The 14,615-nt window shown below is 43.0% G+C and overlaps 1 protein-coding gene across 9 annotated transcripts in view; it reads left to right on the top strand.

Annotated features, from left to right (window-relative positions):
* Positions 1–14,615, top strand: part of LOC138580695 (uncharacterized) — a 583,872-nt gene that overhangs the window by 548,369 nt on the left and 20,888 nt on the right. For all 9 annotated transcript variants that reach the window (XM_069651438.1, XM_069651437.1, XM_069651436.1 and 6 more), the window contains 3 exons: positions 7,970–7,990; positions 8,496–8,528; positions 8,621–8,641. In XM_069651438.1, coding sequence (XP_069507539.1) covers positions 7,970–7,990; positions 8,496–8,528; positions 8,621–8,641 — 75 coding nt within the window. The remainder of the gene's footprint in view (positions 1–7,969; positions 7,991–8,495; positions 8,529–8,620; positions 8,642–14,615) is intronic.

The following is a 14,615-nucleotide window of genomic DNA, read 5'->3' as shown; positions in this document are numbered from 1 at the left end:
GGGCAGAACCTACAATGACTTACTATGGGAATTCAGGACAAATATACACACCTTAGCACTTAAGGGCTTAATTCTCACACTACACAATTTCTCTATTGTCATCACCACCCTCTCGCCTCTCCCTTTCTCTCAAACACCCTAATTCTGCTCACCCTTCAATCACTCGTCAGTGCAGGTCCACAACCAAAGTCATACAATACTACCATGTGGGGAACGTGTGCTTTCTGTCTTTCAACATGGTCTCCCAAGTCTAACTTGCCAACCTTTCTTTTATGCTCCATGAACACTTCTATTGGTTGGTCAAATGCTACCATGGTTGCTTTCACCTGCATCTTTCCTAGTCACTAGTTAGTATTATATTGACTGAATACTTGCATGTATTATTATATTGATTGAATACTTGCATGAATTTCATTGTATTTCCACCCTACCATTATTTGATCATATAACTTAGTCTACATTTTAGCACTGAATTGTTTCAACGTCAAATGCTTGTCTCCTTATACTGTATTTACTGGCTGTCTAATAATATCAAACACTCTAAATCCTAGAACTGCTTTTGCTCATCTGCAGCTCTCCTTGTTTATCATATTGTATATTGTGCTCAAATGTCTTCCGTTACTATACTATTTGACTATTCTAACGTCCATAGCCATTTTCCCTTTATGCCCTGAGACCAAATTTTCCCCACAGTTGCAACAAACTGCTTCTACTTATTCCCGGTCATCATGTTGCCATTATCAGCTTCTCCCAAATGCTACACTGTATACCTACCCACACTACTGCCCTCCCCACATTTATAGCTCTTAGCTAAGACTCTACCTGCTCACCATTTCTACTTTCCTTCGGCTGAAACACCAGGTCTCAATCGGCAGGCATGCACACTGATTCACCCCACCCTAAAGTGTTATCCTTGGCACCAACCAGAGTAAATTGAACATATGTAAACTGTTTGCCCTGGTGCTTTCTGCTTCTAGCCTCATATCCCTCCATGTATCTCCTTGGCTGTCTCCTCTCCAGGAGCCATCAAGGTGCATCAAATAGACTCTCCTGGAAAAGGCACACTGTGCCCATTTCAATTTCCCTCTGAACCCTCCACCAATTCTTACAGGCATACATTCCAAATTGGTACCCTCTCAAGTAACCCTGTCTGGATTCACAAAGACACTTGCAAATCCAGTGACACTATAATGAACCCTGCACTGATATCCTCCTATTCTCCGTCAAATCAGAAACATGGTCCTCCATCCTGATGGCCAATCCTCATTGTTCCCTTTCCAAACCTATCAATGCTGGCACCCGTTGGTCCACTTCCAACCTGCATTTTAAATCTTTCAAGTTAACCATAAAAATATCTATAATATTGACACTGTCATGATCCAAGCAAATCATTTTACCCTCAGCAAATTATACTCCTTCATGCCCTTCACTGACTATGTTTAGATCATGTTCACAGACACCAGGACACATGGCATCCCCCTTGAAGCCCACTCTCCACATTGAACAACCAACTCTCTTCTTCCCACCTCTTCCCCAATTCTTCATTTTTACAATGCCACCCTTCCTCAGTTCCTCACTCATTTATTCCACACAACTGCCATCTCAACTGTGATCTCCACTGCTTCAATATTATTACTCAAAATCGTAGGGAAAAAAGTAGGAGTAGCAGCTCTTGATTTTCAACCCTTCCTACCATCATCACCATTCAAACTACCCTGCCTTCTGGAAAATGCTGTCAAACTTCTTGTCATTACTAACACTTCTTTTTTCATGATTGCTACTTACCCATACCCGTGTTCTAACCATTGCATCCTCAATGTGCGGTCTGATCCTCTTTCCATGCTGCACTTCATGGCAAAGCACATTCTCATCCTATGTGACTTCAATATCTGGCCCAGTTACCAAGATATCCCTCATTCTTAATGTTTCAATCTCTCAGGCTCAACATTGGTTTCACTCTGTGGGACTTCAAGGCAAACAAACAGAATGGTCACTGGATAAATGTTGTGTTTGCTTCCTTTAATCTTTGGGTGCCACTTATCATGTGCCCCTCAATTAGACAGATGCCACTCCCTGCATGTCCATTAAGTAGTGTAACAAATTCCCATTCAGGCATCACACATTCTTCATCTATACCAATTTCATAGTAGATTAAATTGCAACACCTGATGTTTGCACTCATTTGCACTGACTAAACTGTGTTGTGTTGAACCCCTGATCAAGTAAGCAAACTAATGCTTTAACAAGGAACTTGCAAAATCCTTGGCATAAACTCTATTCTATTCAGCTCAGGCACTTGCCTGCAGAACCCTGAGCCAGGCATACAACTGCACCACTTAACCAAAAAAGAGACTCATTTACCAGAGTCGTATCTCCAAAGATAACAGAGACTCGGATTTCTTTAGGACCTAGTCAAGTCTCAGTAAATCTAACCAAACTCAATGTATCAGGCCTTCCTCCACTGATCTTGTTGACAACCCTGCTTCCAAGAAAATGTAATTCCAGGTCACCATTTGGCCAAGCAGCAACAATATTCTTCATTCTTCATTCCCCCACCCCACCCCAGACATTCCCATCATACGCTCCTTCTGGATCTTCATTTTTGTCATCAACTCTGAAATCCTGAATGCCACCAAAAACCTCAAGGCATCAGCTACTCAATGCTTCTCTTGCCCGGCCTCCCTCAGGAAAGAAGTCATGGGGCCTCATTACGACCCAGGCGGTAAGTTACCGCCTGGGCCGTGACTTTACCACCATGGCGTAAACTACGTTTACGCTATGGTGGTTGGCGGACTTACCGCCCCATTCCGACCTTGGCGGGGCGGTAAGTCCCCAATCCCCATTTACCCTTCCCCATTCCCATTTTTGCCCCATAGGGCATAATGGGAGTGGGGAAGGCGTTAATTACGCCACCGTAAATTACGGTGGCGTAATTAACTCCATGGTCCCTTAGCGCCATGGATTTTAACACCTGCTAAAAGCAGGTGTTAAAAGCACCATGGCGCTAGGGGACCTCGTAATTGGCGGTAAGGGGTCGGCGCAGCTAACGCTGGCGTAAACCCCTTACCGCCAGGGTCGTAATGAGGCCCATGGACATCCTTGGAAAAACGAACACCATTTTCTGCAATGTCTTTGCTCTAGTCCCACACATAACCAAATCAGCCACCATCAACCCTCTTCCTGAAAACCCTCAGTCGGTCCCATAGTACCTGGCACTTGTCGGACTATCTAAAACTGTTCCTTAATAGGAAAGATCCTAGAGAAAAATGCATCAAGTTGATGACTCGCAGCGAAACAAAGAACTTCTTCCTTTACATTCAATCTGGCTTTCGGCAATACAAAAGGGTAGACCCTATTCTGCTCTCACTGAGAGAAGCATTCCTGGTAGCCCTTGACAAGAACAATAACGTCATGCTTGTCTTCCTTGATTTCACAAAGGATTTCAATACACATTTAACCATGGCAATCTCATTAACGAATAGTGTCATCGGTTTATCTGTTTAGCTCTCAAAAATTCATCTTTTTCCTGAAAATATGCTGCTGTGTTGTCATACTGTGTGACTTCACATCTGCTCCCTACTAAATCCATTGTGGCATTCTACAAGGCACCACAATTCCCTCCTTCCACAAGCACTTTGAACTAATATCCTGTTGAATACAGAATTGCATTCACATCGCTCTGTATCACACAATAGATTTGGTTAACAAAAGTTCACTCTACCGCACCATAAATGATCAGGAGCCACACCCCTTCCAAGAACTCAATACCAGCTACTGAGAACTTACTTTGCACCCACAAACTCCACAGAAAACAGACATGAGAGCCACTCATTGGCTATGCTAGGCTCCAAACACATGACCAAGCTCCTAACTGAAATCAGAAAAGTATAATCTTGCAAATTCTTCAACCAGAGAATAAAAGCATATCTGCTGTCCTCCACATTCCCTCGACCTCCGTCCGATTCATTGACTTTCACTATGCTGTGTCATCTACGATTCCCACATGGAGGTCCTTCATATTTCTCTAACTTACGCAAACACATCTATCCTGATTGTAATCACTTGTGATAGATCGACCCGTAAGTCTCATCGCAAAAAATGTCTGCATCTATATATCATGTAAAACCAAATGATGGTGGCTGAAAGGTATTGAATAAATCATAACCACTGGCACAACTCTGGGCAACCCCCCAGAACATCGTTTTTCAGCCTGCCAAGCCATAACAGAAGGGGAAAGACCATATGCAAATCAGGCTTCATCCCACCCCAAAAAGGGCAGTCCAACCCGAACTATATGTTCATATCATTTGAGTTTACCTTCCTTCCGCAACTTTTGTAAGTATGTAAGTAATAATTTTACTCTACTAAACCGCCACACCTCACAATGCATCTACAAAACAGAATATTCTTCTCTTCTACTCTAACACTTTAGCTTAGCATATTTTCCTGCCTTTTATTTTCCTTGTATTCAACTTTAAATTCCAAAATCCAGCTCAGCTCTTAACTATTCTATGCTGGTCTTCTTCCATCACATCCCTTAATATGCACTGTCGGTAAGCTTTTGTGCAAACGAGTGCTTTCTAAAACACCTCATTCATAAATAATGGTGTATGAAAAGGTTTTTAGAGCATAGTTTTTCTTTAAAAATTAAATAAAAAAGCGGTATTTCATAATTGGAAATGTCCATAAAAGTGACAGATATAAAATATGTCCTCTACATTTCTGAAATAAAGCCCATTTTACTAAATAAGAATGAAATAAACTCATAGTGGTCTCTATATTACAGTAGGTAAATAGAGCAATGACGCTTCAGACTAGAATGGATTAAGGGATTCCCACACTTTCAAGTGCTTTGGCTGCAGGAAGAAAGTATGAAAATAATTCATTAATGCATGTCACATGTCAGGTTACCGTACTAGGCAACACTAGCAGAGCATGTAGCCTGCAAAAACATGCACTCACATATGAAAATGTTTTGGTTCCAACACACTGGTGCAGTGTGCCTTTGTTAGTCTGGTTGGGAATTACAATCACTGCAAGAGAAGGTTGGGAAAGCATATCCTTTTTTTTTTTCAAACTGTGTGCCTTTGCTTCTAACATTCTGGAATTTCTCTGCATCACTGTTTTTTTTCATTTTAGCTTACACTTATTAGACTTGATGAGCTTAAGTTTTTGGAGTGACAACACACTGGGTCAATAACACGAATCTACTTGTAATGTAATGTGTGAGCGATGAGAACTGCTTTGCAGTGTTTGAGTATAAGTCTGTCTCTTTCTAATTGAATGGGCCTTAAGATAAATAGGCCATGCAGGACTAAATTGCTTTCATACGTTCCTCCTGCAGAAAATGGAGTTCAAGGTCAACAAATCCCTTGTCATTTTGTCATCTATGTAAAAGCGATGACCAGCTCTGTGTGTGATTTTCTTTTTTACTCATTTATTGAGTGGCCACCATCTGATGAAAACGTCTCTTGGACTGTGAAAGCTAAAGGAGATATCTAAGGAACTGCCATAGTTTCAGTTAGTCCAATTTAAGGTATCAAGATTTGGATTGTTTTGTATTTTGAAACTGGATAAACTCATCACCAAACCTGTTCTAATGTAATTTGCAAATCTTGGACTTCCTTTGTTGAAACGTTTTTCCAGCCTGTCTATCTATGGTATATGCCCATGAATGATTCTGAAAGAAAAATAATAGAACAAGATAATTATAGCTTGCATATTGCTGAAGGCTCTTCCCAGCTATGTGAATTACTCTTATTTTCTCTTGGCACTTTGCATTTAAGTTAAGGGCATTGCCCACAATCTCCCTGGCTTTGATAAATGGTGTGTTATTCTTCACAAACGTATGTCGAACATATGGACATGAGTCATCAGTATAGTATTGTTTCCTTAAAATAAGAGTATGATAATGCAGCCTGACTTGTAGCACATCTGCTAGTCCCCACAACATTGCTAGTGAGGGAATTAACAGAGGGAAATTTGTAGGGATCAAACAGCCACATGAGCAACATGATGTGATACTATAGAAGCGTTGTTTAGCTTTCAAGAAACTGTGCCAGACCAGTGCATCTAAATGTGTATGCAAACACCAGCGATCAAGCATTTTCTTGCCATGTACCAGCCTTCTGGAGCACAATCAGTGTCCCAAACAGGGCAACCACATCTTTGTTGCAGTTCAGGAAAGTAATCAAGGACCGTTCACTGAAATATCTATTGAACACCTGAGATCATTAGCTCCTGCTCTGATGAGAAATGATCACAGAGGACCGTGACTACCTAGACCCAGACCCTCAGCTTGTCCCATCTGGGGCCAGCTCACACTTGTACTGTCATCCTCAATTAACATGGTATAGCCACTCTTTGCTTGATATCTAGGTTCAACTATGTACTTCAATAAAGACAGCCAAGAGTTGGGAGGGAATCCCTGGTCTGCAACTGTGGTCCACCTCATACCATGGTCAACACAACCAAAAGGAGATGTGAGATCCATGAATGCTAAGTGAAGGGGGATCCATTGACACATTGATTTTACAATATTGGCTCCTAGGGGCTGTGCAACACTCACCATGAATGTATAATCGACAAATAACATCCATTTATTTTAATTCATCTAAGCAGTGCCAAGAATTGTGTGTACTGAACAACCTAACCAATGTATCCAGAAGCGACATAGGCCTATAAAAGGTTGATAGTGGGTTAAGGGCCATCTTATAAATAGGAGCTGCTATTGCATTTCCCAAACTCACAAAGCATTTCCAGTGGAAATAACCACATTAGAAATATTAGTAGTGATGCCCATGATTTGATTGCACAGAATCAAAATTAACATCTCAAAAAGGGCTGTCAAGTGCATACGTAGAAGAAAGAACAGCCTTACTTTTCATTATTTAAACACACAATCCTATCTAAGAACAAAAAACCTCATCAAAGAACCAGAAATCATATGTTCAGTTGCCAGGGATAGGGAATCTAATAAGAGAAAGTGTTTCTTATATGAAGGAATGAATTTAAAGTAATGGTATGGGTGCACTACACAGAACCTTCTTAAGAGTGCATGCTCCAGACTCTAAGGGGCTGATTCATGGAATTTGTGCGCCGAAGAACAGGGATTTGTGCTCCATCCTGCCCGCAAATCCCCATTTGTTAAACAGGGATTTGTGGCCAGAATGGCACACAAATCCCCGTTTTCCGACGCACAAATTCTATGAATCAGCCATCAAGGACAAAACCAAAACTACAAAGTATAATGAGAAGGCAAATCAGACTTACACTTGAATAATGGTCAATGTTCTCAAAGTCCAGTCAATCATCAGGTCATTTCATATTGTTCATGCAAATACTTATATTTATAGATATTGTTTCTTTGTGCTCTAAAATGCCCTTTATAAAGTAGTCCAGAGCACCCATGTATAGAGGAAGGGATTGTAAATAATACACATCTCGCAATCAAATGGGTTGTCATAGGGTGACTCCAAATTAAAAAGGGGATCCATGTTAATGTAGAAGGAATATATGTTTTTTGCATTTTAGTTTTGGGTGATTGTTCCAGTTTGTTGTTTTATCATTCCTGTTTGATGGTATTGATGCTACAGGTGTTGTTGTCATTGTTCTACTGGCTTAGAACATAGGCAGTGGAAATTTGCCATCCCACGTATCCCACCCATATGTATCAGATGGTCCTTCCCCCTTTCCTGGAATGACAATCTGCTTAGCCTTGATTTAAATCTTGTCAAAATATTGAAGGGACTTAAGACACCAAGAGATACGTGTACATTAATAAACACGGTGGGAAGTGTCATGGAATCTATTGCAAATTAAAGTGTGATTTCTGAACCTATCTTATGAAAAGAAATGGAGCAGTGTTTGCAGTGTGATGGGAAGAAACAGTCTTTCCTTCTGAATTGTACAATTCAGTTATCTTTTGAACAGCAGAAATTACTTTAAAACATGTTGTTTTCTCTTCCAGGTTACCAGCGGCGGCTCATGGGTAAACTATGTTTCTTTTCTGAACATTGTGCAGTATTCCACTTAAATGGCTTTTACATACTTTTGAATTTGTCCTACGTGATCAGAGCATGCCTTAGCTATAGAAAATTAGAACTTTTGATGTTCTCTGCTTATATGTCTGATTTTATATATAGTTGGGGAATGTGCTGTCAAAATATCTATTATCAGGTTGCCGCAATGTTCATAAATAGAATTGTAAACACTATCTTAAGAGAAGGATAGTGCTGTGTTTGGTTTTAGGACAAAATAATGTATCAGGTCAATTTGTGCCCATGAAAGGGACCTAAATCATTGTCTTCCTTAACAATATTTATTTCGGTCCAAACCTCCATGTTGTTTTCATGAACTGTGAGCCTATGGAACAAATACCAGAAGAAGGTGATGGACAATTGAAGGGGGGCAGATGTTTCCTCTATTAAAACTTGAAGATATATCTAGATTAACTTACTTTAATCATTGAAAGATATTCTTTCCTTCTCTTACAGAGCCACAGTTTCCACACCAAAGACATCAAACTTGTAAGTCAAATAACTATGTTGAACTAACGTTTAAAATAGTGTCCTAAACTGAGGGAACATGTTCACTTCAATATTGCTTTTTCCTCTTCCAGGTCAGCGGTGGGGGCTCTATGGTAAAACATGTTTGTATTTCTTTTTTTCAAAATGTAGTAACCTTGATAACGTTTTACCTTTCCTCATGGATAACACCCGCCCTTCCAGTGTGACACATCTTGAACAGTAACCCTTTCAATGCCCTTAGGAAATATATTTATGTCGTTGTCCCTATAGGAAATCATTGAAACCATGGCAGTAAATTAGTTAAATCATGTTTTATTTATAGATATCAGGTTACATTTGGGAGCAAACATAACCAAGTCAATACTTTATTTGGATCCTGTAAAGATTCTTATTTATTGAATGTATTTGTAGAAATAGTGCTTTGTGTAAGCTAACTCAGTCAACAGCAAGACTGTATATATTTAATCATTATTATTATGGTGTTTATTGAGCGCTGACCTAGCTTCGAGAAGCAATTGAGCACTTTACAAAGGTATACAACAATACAGATACATAACAGAGGTATACAGAAGTATAGATGCATAACAGAGCGCTTTTTAGAGGTAACAACAGAACAGACACTGGGGGTAGGATACAGAGGAGAACAAAGGAGGGTTACATCCGTTCCGGGTGATGGGGAGGAGAGGAGCAGTCAGCATCTATCAAGCCAGGTGACATCACGTGATGGAATAGGTGTTAAGGAGGAGAGATTCCTTGAAGAGGTGGCTCTTGAGTTCTTTTCTGAATTGTAGGAGCGTTGGGGTGACCTGATGCTGACGGGAGGAGGTTCTATAGTCTTGGGGTGTTGGCAGTGAAGGCTGGTTTTCTGGTCATTTCCCTTTTGCAGCAGTGGATTTCAGGTTTGCACATGTCCTGGCTTCTGGTGGTGCGCTGTCCACCAGAGATATTGGGCCTCATTACGACCCAGGCGGTAAGTTACCGCCTGGGTCATACCCTTACCACCATGGTGTAAACTACGTTTACACCATGGTGGATGGCGGATTTACCGCCCCATTCCAAGGTGAGTGGGGCGGTAAATCCCCATTTCCCATTTACCCTTCCCCATTCCCATTTTTGCCCCATAGGGCATAATGGGAGTGGGGAAGGCGCTAATTACGCCACCGTAAATTACGGTGGCGTAATTAGCACCATGGTCCCTTAGCGCCATGGATTTTAACGCCTGCAAAAAGCAGGCGTTAAACTCACCATGGCGCAAAGGGACCTCGGAATCAGGCGTTAAGGGTCAGCGCCGTTTACAGCGCCGTTAACCCCTTAACGCCTGACTCGTAATGAGGCCCATTGAGTTTCTCTGCAATGTAGCTGGGTGACTTCAGGACGACTGCCTTATAGATTATGCAGCAAGACTTGAAGGTGATTTGTGTATGCAGTGGGAGCCATTGAAGGTTGATGAGGGCCGGGGGTCATGTTGTTGTATCTGTGTATACCCTTGATTAGGTGTATGCCCCTGTGTAGGACACTTCTCAGGGTCACAAGGGAGAGCGACAGGAGGCCTTTGAGGAGTGTATTGGCCCCATACAGGTGGGATAGGACGAGTGCATGAACAGTGGATCATAAGCTGTGTGGAGGAGGAAGGGCTTCACTTTCTGCAGGAGGGAGAGCTGATATCAATCTGTCTGAGTTTTCTTAGCTATCTGTGTCTTGAAGGAGAGGTGTTTGTTGATATGGAACCTGAGGGATTTGGCCCAGGAGGTGAGCTCAGGTGTGAAGCCCTCAGAGTTCATGGTTGAAAACCAGGTCTGTATATCTGGGTGTTCGTGTTGTTGGTGAGGAGTAGGAATTCGGTCTTGGAGGGGTTGAGCTTCAAGTATGCACTGGGCTTCCAAGAATGGATCAGTGAGAGGCAGGTTTTGAGCCTATTGATGTACTTGATCGAGTCGATCTTAAGGTAAAGCTGTGCGTCATCGGCGTATAGGTGGATGTGGATGTTGGGTGTGGCTAGGAGGGCTCCCAGCCGCTCCATGTATAGATTGAAGATCACTGGGGAGAGGATGGAACCCTGCAGGACTCTGCAGGTGATGGGTAGCATTGGTGATCTAGAGGAGTCCATCTCAACAATGTATTTTTATTTATTTTATTGTGAATTTGTAATGCGCTCATACATCAGTAAATTGGGCCTCATTACGACCCTGGCGGAAAGGGGTTTACGCCAGCGCTAACAGCGCCGACCCCTTCCGCCTTACTACGAGGTCCCTTAGCGCCATGGTGATTTTAACGCCTGCTTTTTGCAGGCGTTAAAATCCATGGCGCTAAGGGACCATGGAGTTAATTACGCCACCGTAATTTACGGTGGCGAAATTAACGCCTTCCCCACTCCCATTATGCCCTATGGGGCAAGAATGGGAATGGGGAAGGGTAAAATGGGGATTGGGGACTTACCGCCCCGCCAAGGTCGGAATGGGGCGGTAAGTCCGCCAACCACCATGGCGGAGTTGGCAGCTTAGCGCCATGGACCATGGTGCTTATAGCGCCATGGTCCTCCGCCATGGTCGTAATGAGGCCCATTGTGTTTCAAAGCACCCAGACTGCTTGTGGTTGGTGAGGCAGGACTCAAACCATCGTAGGGCAAGGTCGCTTATCCCCATGTGCTGATGTAGGGTCTCCGTCAGCACCTGGAAGTCTACTATGTCAAAAGCATCGGAGAGGTTGAGTAGAACCAGGAGGCAGGGGTGGCCGTCGCCAAGAATTTTGAGGGTGTCGTTGACCACCTGTATGGTTGCCATCTTTGTGCTGCATCTGGGTCTGAACCTGGATTGGTAGGTTGGGAAAAGATTGTTGGTGTCGATGTGTTGCTGCATTTACACTGCTATCACTTTCTCGATGAACTTACCTAGGAAGGGAAGATGGGTGATGGGGTGGTAGTTACCTAGGTTTTCGGGATCCAGAGTGGGTTTCTTTAGTAGAAGGAATATTTGTCCTCTTTTTAGGGTTGATGCTAAAGGAGCAGTTGATGATCTCCAGGCAGGGAAGGAGAGTTTCTGAAGGGTGGGTCTTGAGGATGGATGGTAGAGGATGTCGTCTGTATATGATATGGCTCTGACTGCGACTAGTATTTCTACCAGGTCCTCTGTCGAGAATGTGTTGAATGTTGTCCAGGGTGTGGATATTTTGCGAGGAGGGACATGAGGTGGGTCTGTGGATGCATAGCTGGTGTCTATGTGCTTGCAAATCTTGTTGATTTTGTCAATGAAGAAGGTTTTGATGGTGGTGAATTTTTTGATGGATTGTATTATGGCAGTGTCGGGAAGCGGATTGACACAGAGCTTGACCCCTTTGAAAGGGGCTCTGGTTTGGTTTTGTTGTTCGTTTCTACTATGGTGTTTGGATAGTAGTAGGTCTTGGTTTTGTTAATTAGTTGTCAACGGGTTGTTCAGAGTTCCTTGGGGAGTGCCAGGTCGGAGGCAGTCCTGGAGTGGTGGCAAGTATTCTCTTGTTTTCTGATGTCTCTTGTGCTGAGGTTGAGTTCTTGCACGTACCAGGTTGCTGACGGTTACAGTTTGTAGGTGCGTTGTTTCAGAGGTGTGTATCAGTTGATGGAGGCTAAGGGGTGGCATTGAGTGCTTCCAGTATAGAGTCACAGTTCAGTTGGGGGTGTTTTCGGTACATGTAAGGTGGAGGTTAGTGAGGTCTTCCATGAGGACTTCCACCAGGAAGTTCTTGAAAGACCTGAAGGCTTGTCTGAAGACATTCTACTGGGATTGCATGACTGGGATGTTGTACAGGATGTTGAAAGTTACCGCTAGGTGGTCAGACCATTTTAGTGGGAGAGGAGAGCTGCCATTGAGGGAATAGAGTGCAGTGATGATTAGGTCGAGGATGTAACCTTTCTCGTATGTTGGGTCTTTCATGTGCTGTGTGAGGCTAAATGTGTCAAGAAGGCATAGGAGAGCTTCTTTCATCGGTTTGGTGGCCTTCTTGCCTGGGAGGTTGAAGTCACCTATTAAGATGTTACTGGCGTGCATGAGGCACATGGTGGTGACCAGGTTGGTGATGTGTCCCCTGTAGGCAGGGTTGGGTTTGGGTGGTCTGTAGATGTGATGGAAAATGACTCTGTCAGTCAGGGAGAGCAAGAAGTGGCAGGAGAGGACTTCAAAGGAGCCAATGTTGTCGATGTCAAATCTAGTGCAGTGCCACAACGTCTTGTGGACTACTGTGAGGCCTCCGCCTGTCTTGTTTGGCCGGCCTCTGTGTTGGATGCTGTTGCCATCAGGGACAAGGACGTCTAGGATGTGGGTGCCAGCCAGGTCCCGGTGATGAAGATGGCATCAAGGTCATGTGTAGTGATGAGGTTGGCGATGCCTACTCTATGAGTGATAGCAGAGCGGACATTGGCGAGCATCAACTTTTTGGATAGTGAGGATGTGCTGATGGGATTGGGGCTAAAGTGGGTGAAGTTGTTGCATTGTGGAGTCCATGCCTTAGAGGAGGGGTGATGTTGTTGATGTTGTCTGGTGATGGTGGAGATGGCCTGTGGGGAAAGAGGGAGAAAACACATGCCAGCGCTCGCTTACCTGTTGTCTGAGCAGGGGTTAGGTCCCTTGGTCTTCCCAGTCTGAACAGGTTCAAAAAGGAATTGCCTTTTTTGTTGCCTACCCTTCACTTTGGATGCCTCAGCGAGAGATGACCTTGAGCTAAAACTTAAGAGGAGAAAGGAAGAGGCAAGGCTAAGAAGGTAGGTGGGTCTTAGGCCAGGTGACTATGATACACTTGCACCTGCTCACCAACTGCAATGGAAAAGAGGCTAAAGTGCTGCTTAAGTAGGGAAAAAGGGCAGCAAAACAGGAAGACACAACCGTTTAAAGTGATTGACAGGTGGGCAGGGTCTAGGCCACATAACCTATTTTGTTTGGAGCTGCTGGGTCATCACAGTATTGATTGTGTTATGGAAGTGTGTATTAGGTGTAAAAACACTAACATTATATTAAGTTATTCTCCTTGCACACAATGGAGCATTCAAGGTATTCTGGCTTGTTTTATATAATCAGTTAGTAGGTCTTCAAAAGGAAAAGGCAATGTATGGTGTTAGCACATGGAGATAATTATTGTTATCATCACAGCCTTTTTAGAAGGATCTGTCAAATAATAATAAGAATAATTCTGGTGTCATGTATATGGTACTGTTATCACCAATAATCGAATGAACCTGACCTTAGCAGCCAAAGTTATTTTCAACTATTAGTATTAGCCACAAATAATCTGGTATCCGATTAATTGCATGGATGGTGGGATGTTAAAGGTTTAAATCAATTTACCAGGAAAAATGTTCTGCTATGTTCTGGCAGAATGAGCTAATACCCTGCTACCACACACCTAGGCTGCAAGTGCATTAAAGGCCAACTACTGCATCATTGGCCTTTGCTGAATGGGGAGGTAAGTTAATGTCAGTGTAGCCCACTGTTGTAACTGTAGGGCTATATTATTTTCTTAGATGCCAAGCACACCAAACATTTCAAACAACAGCTATTGATTATTTGTATCAATTAATTAATCAATGCATTTATTTATGTATTTATCACATTTATGTATGGCCCAGACCGGGAGGTATCACAACGTTTGTACAGAAATCATAGGGGTTAGCGCTAAGGTAGAGAAACAGATAGGCAGTGGTCATATTTGTTAAACAGCCAGGTTTTCTGCAAGCATTCATTTCTAATTTTAGGTGGCAGGGAGTTCCAGAGTGAGGGGGCTGTGACACAAAAGTTCATCCCTCCAGCACTTTTAGTTTTGAATCTCGGGGTGGATAGGGTCAGGCTCGCTGACGATCGTTGGGGGAGCAACAGGGGATTTCAGAGCAACACTGTTGTGAAGATTAAGTGCAGCCTCTTTGTACAAGCAGTGGTGTGCAACAGTCAACATGTTGAATTAAATGCGGGCCCTGATGGGGTGCCAGTGGATGTCTCATCTGAGTGCTGAGATGTTATTGGTGCAACGTAAACCCAGGGCTGCACAAAGGGCTTTATTTTGAAGGAGTTGGAGTTTAGCAAGGTTTTTTGCATTGGTACCCATGAGCAGTGCGTTGCAGTAGTCCAG

Source organism: Ambystoma mexicanum, chromosome 3p (genome assembly GCF_040938575.1).
Source record: "Ambystoma mexicanum isolate Mex_15411 chromosome 3p, UKY_AmexF1_1, whole genome shotgun sequence".
Lineage (NCBI taxonomy): Eukaryota > Metazoa > Chordata > Amphibia > Caudata > Ambystomatidae > Ambystoma > Ambystoma mexicanum.
The sequence above is the reverse complement of the archived record's forward strand: the minus strand, read 5'-3'. Positions and strand labels throughout refer to the sequence as shown.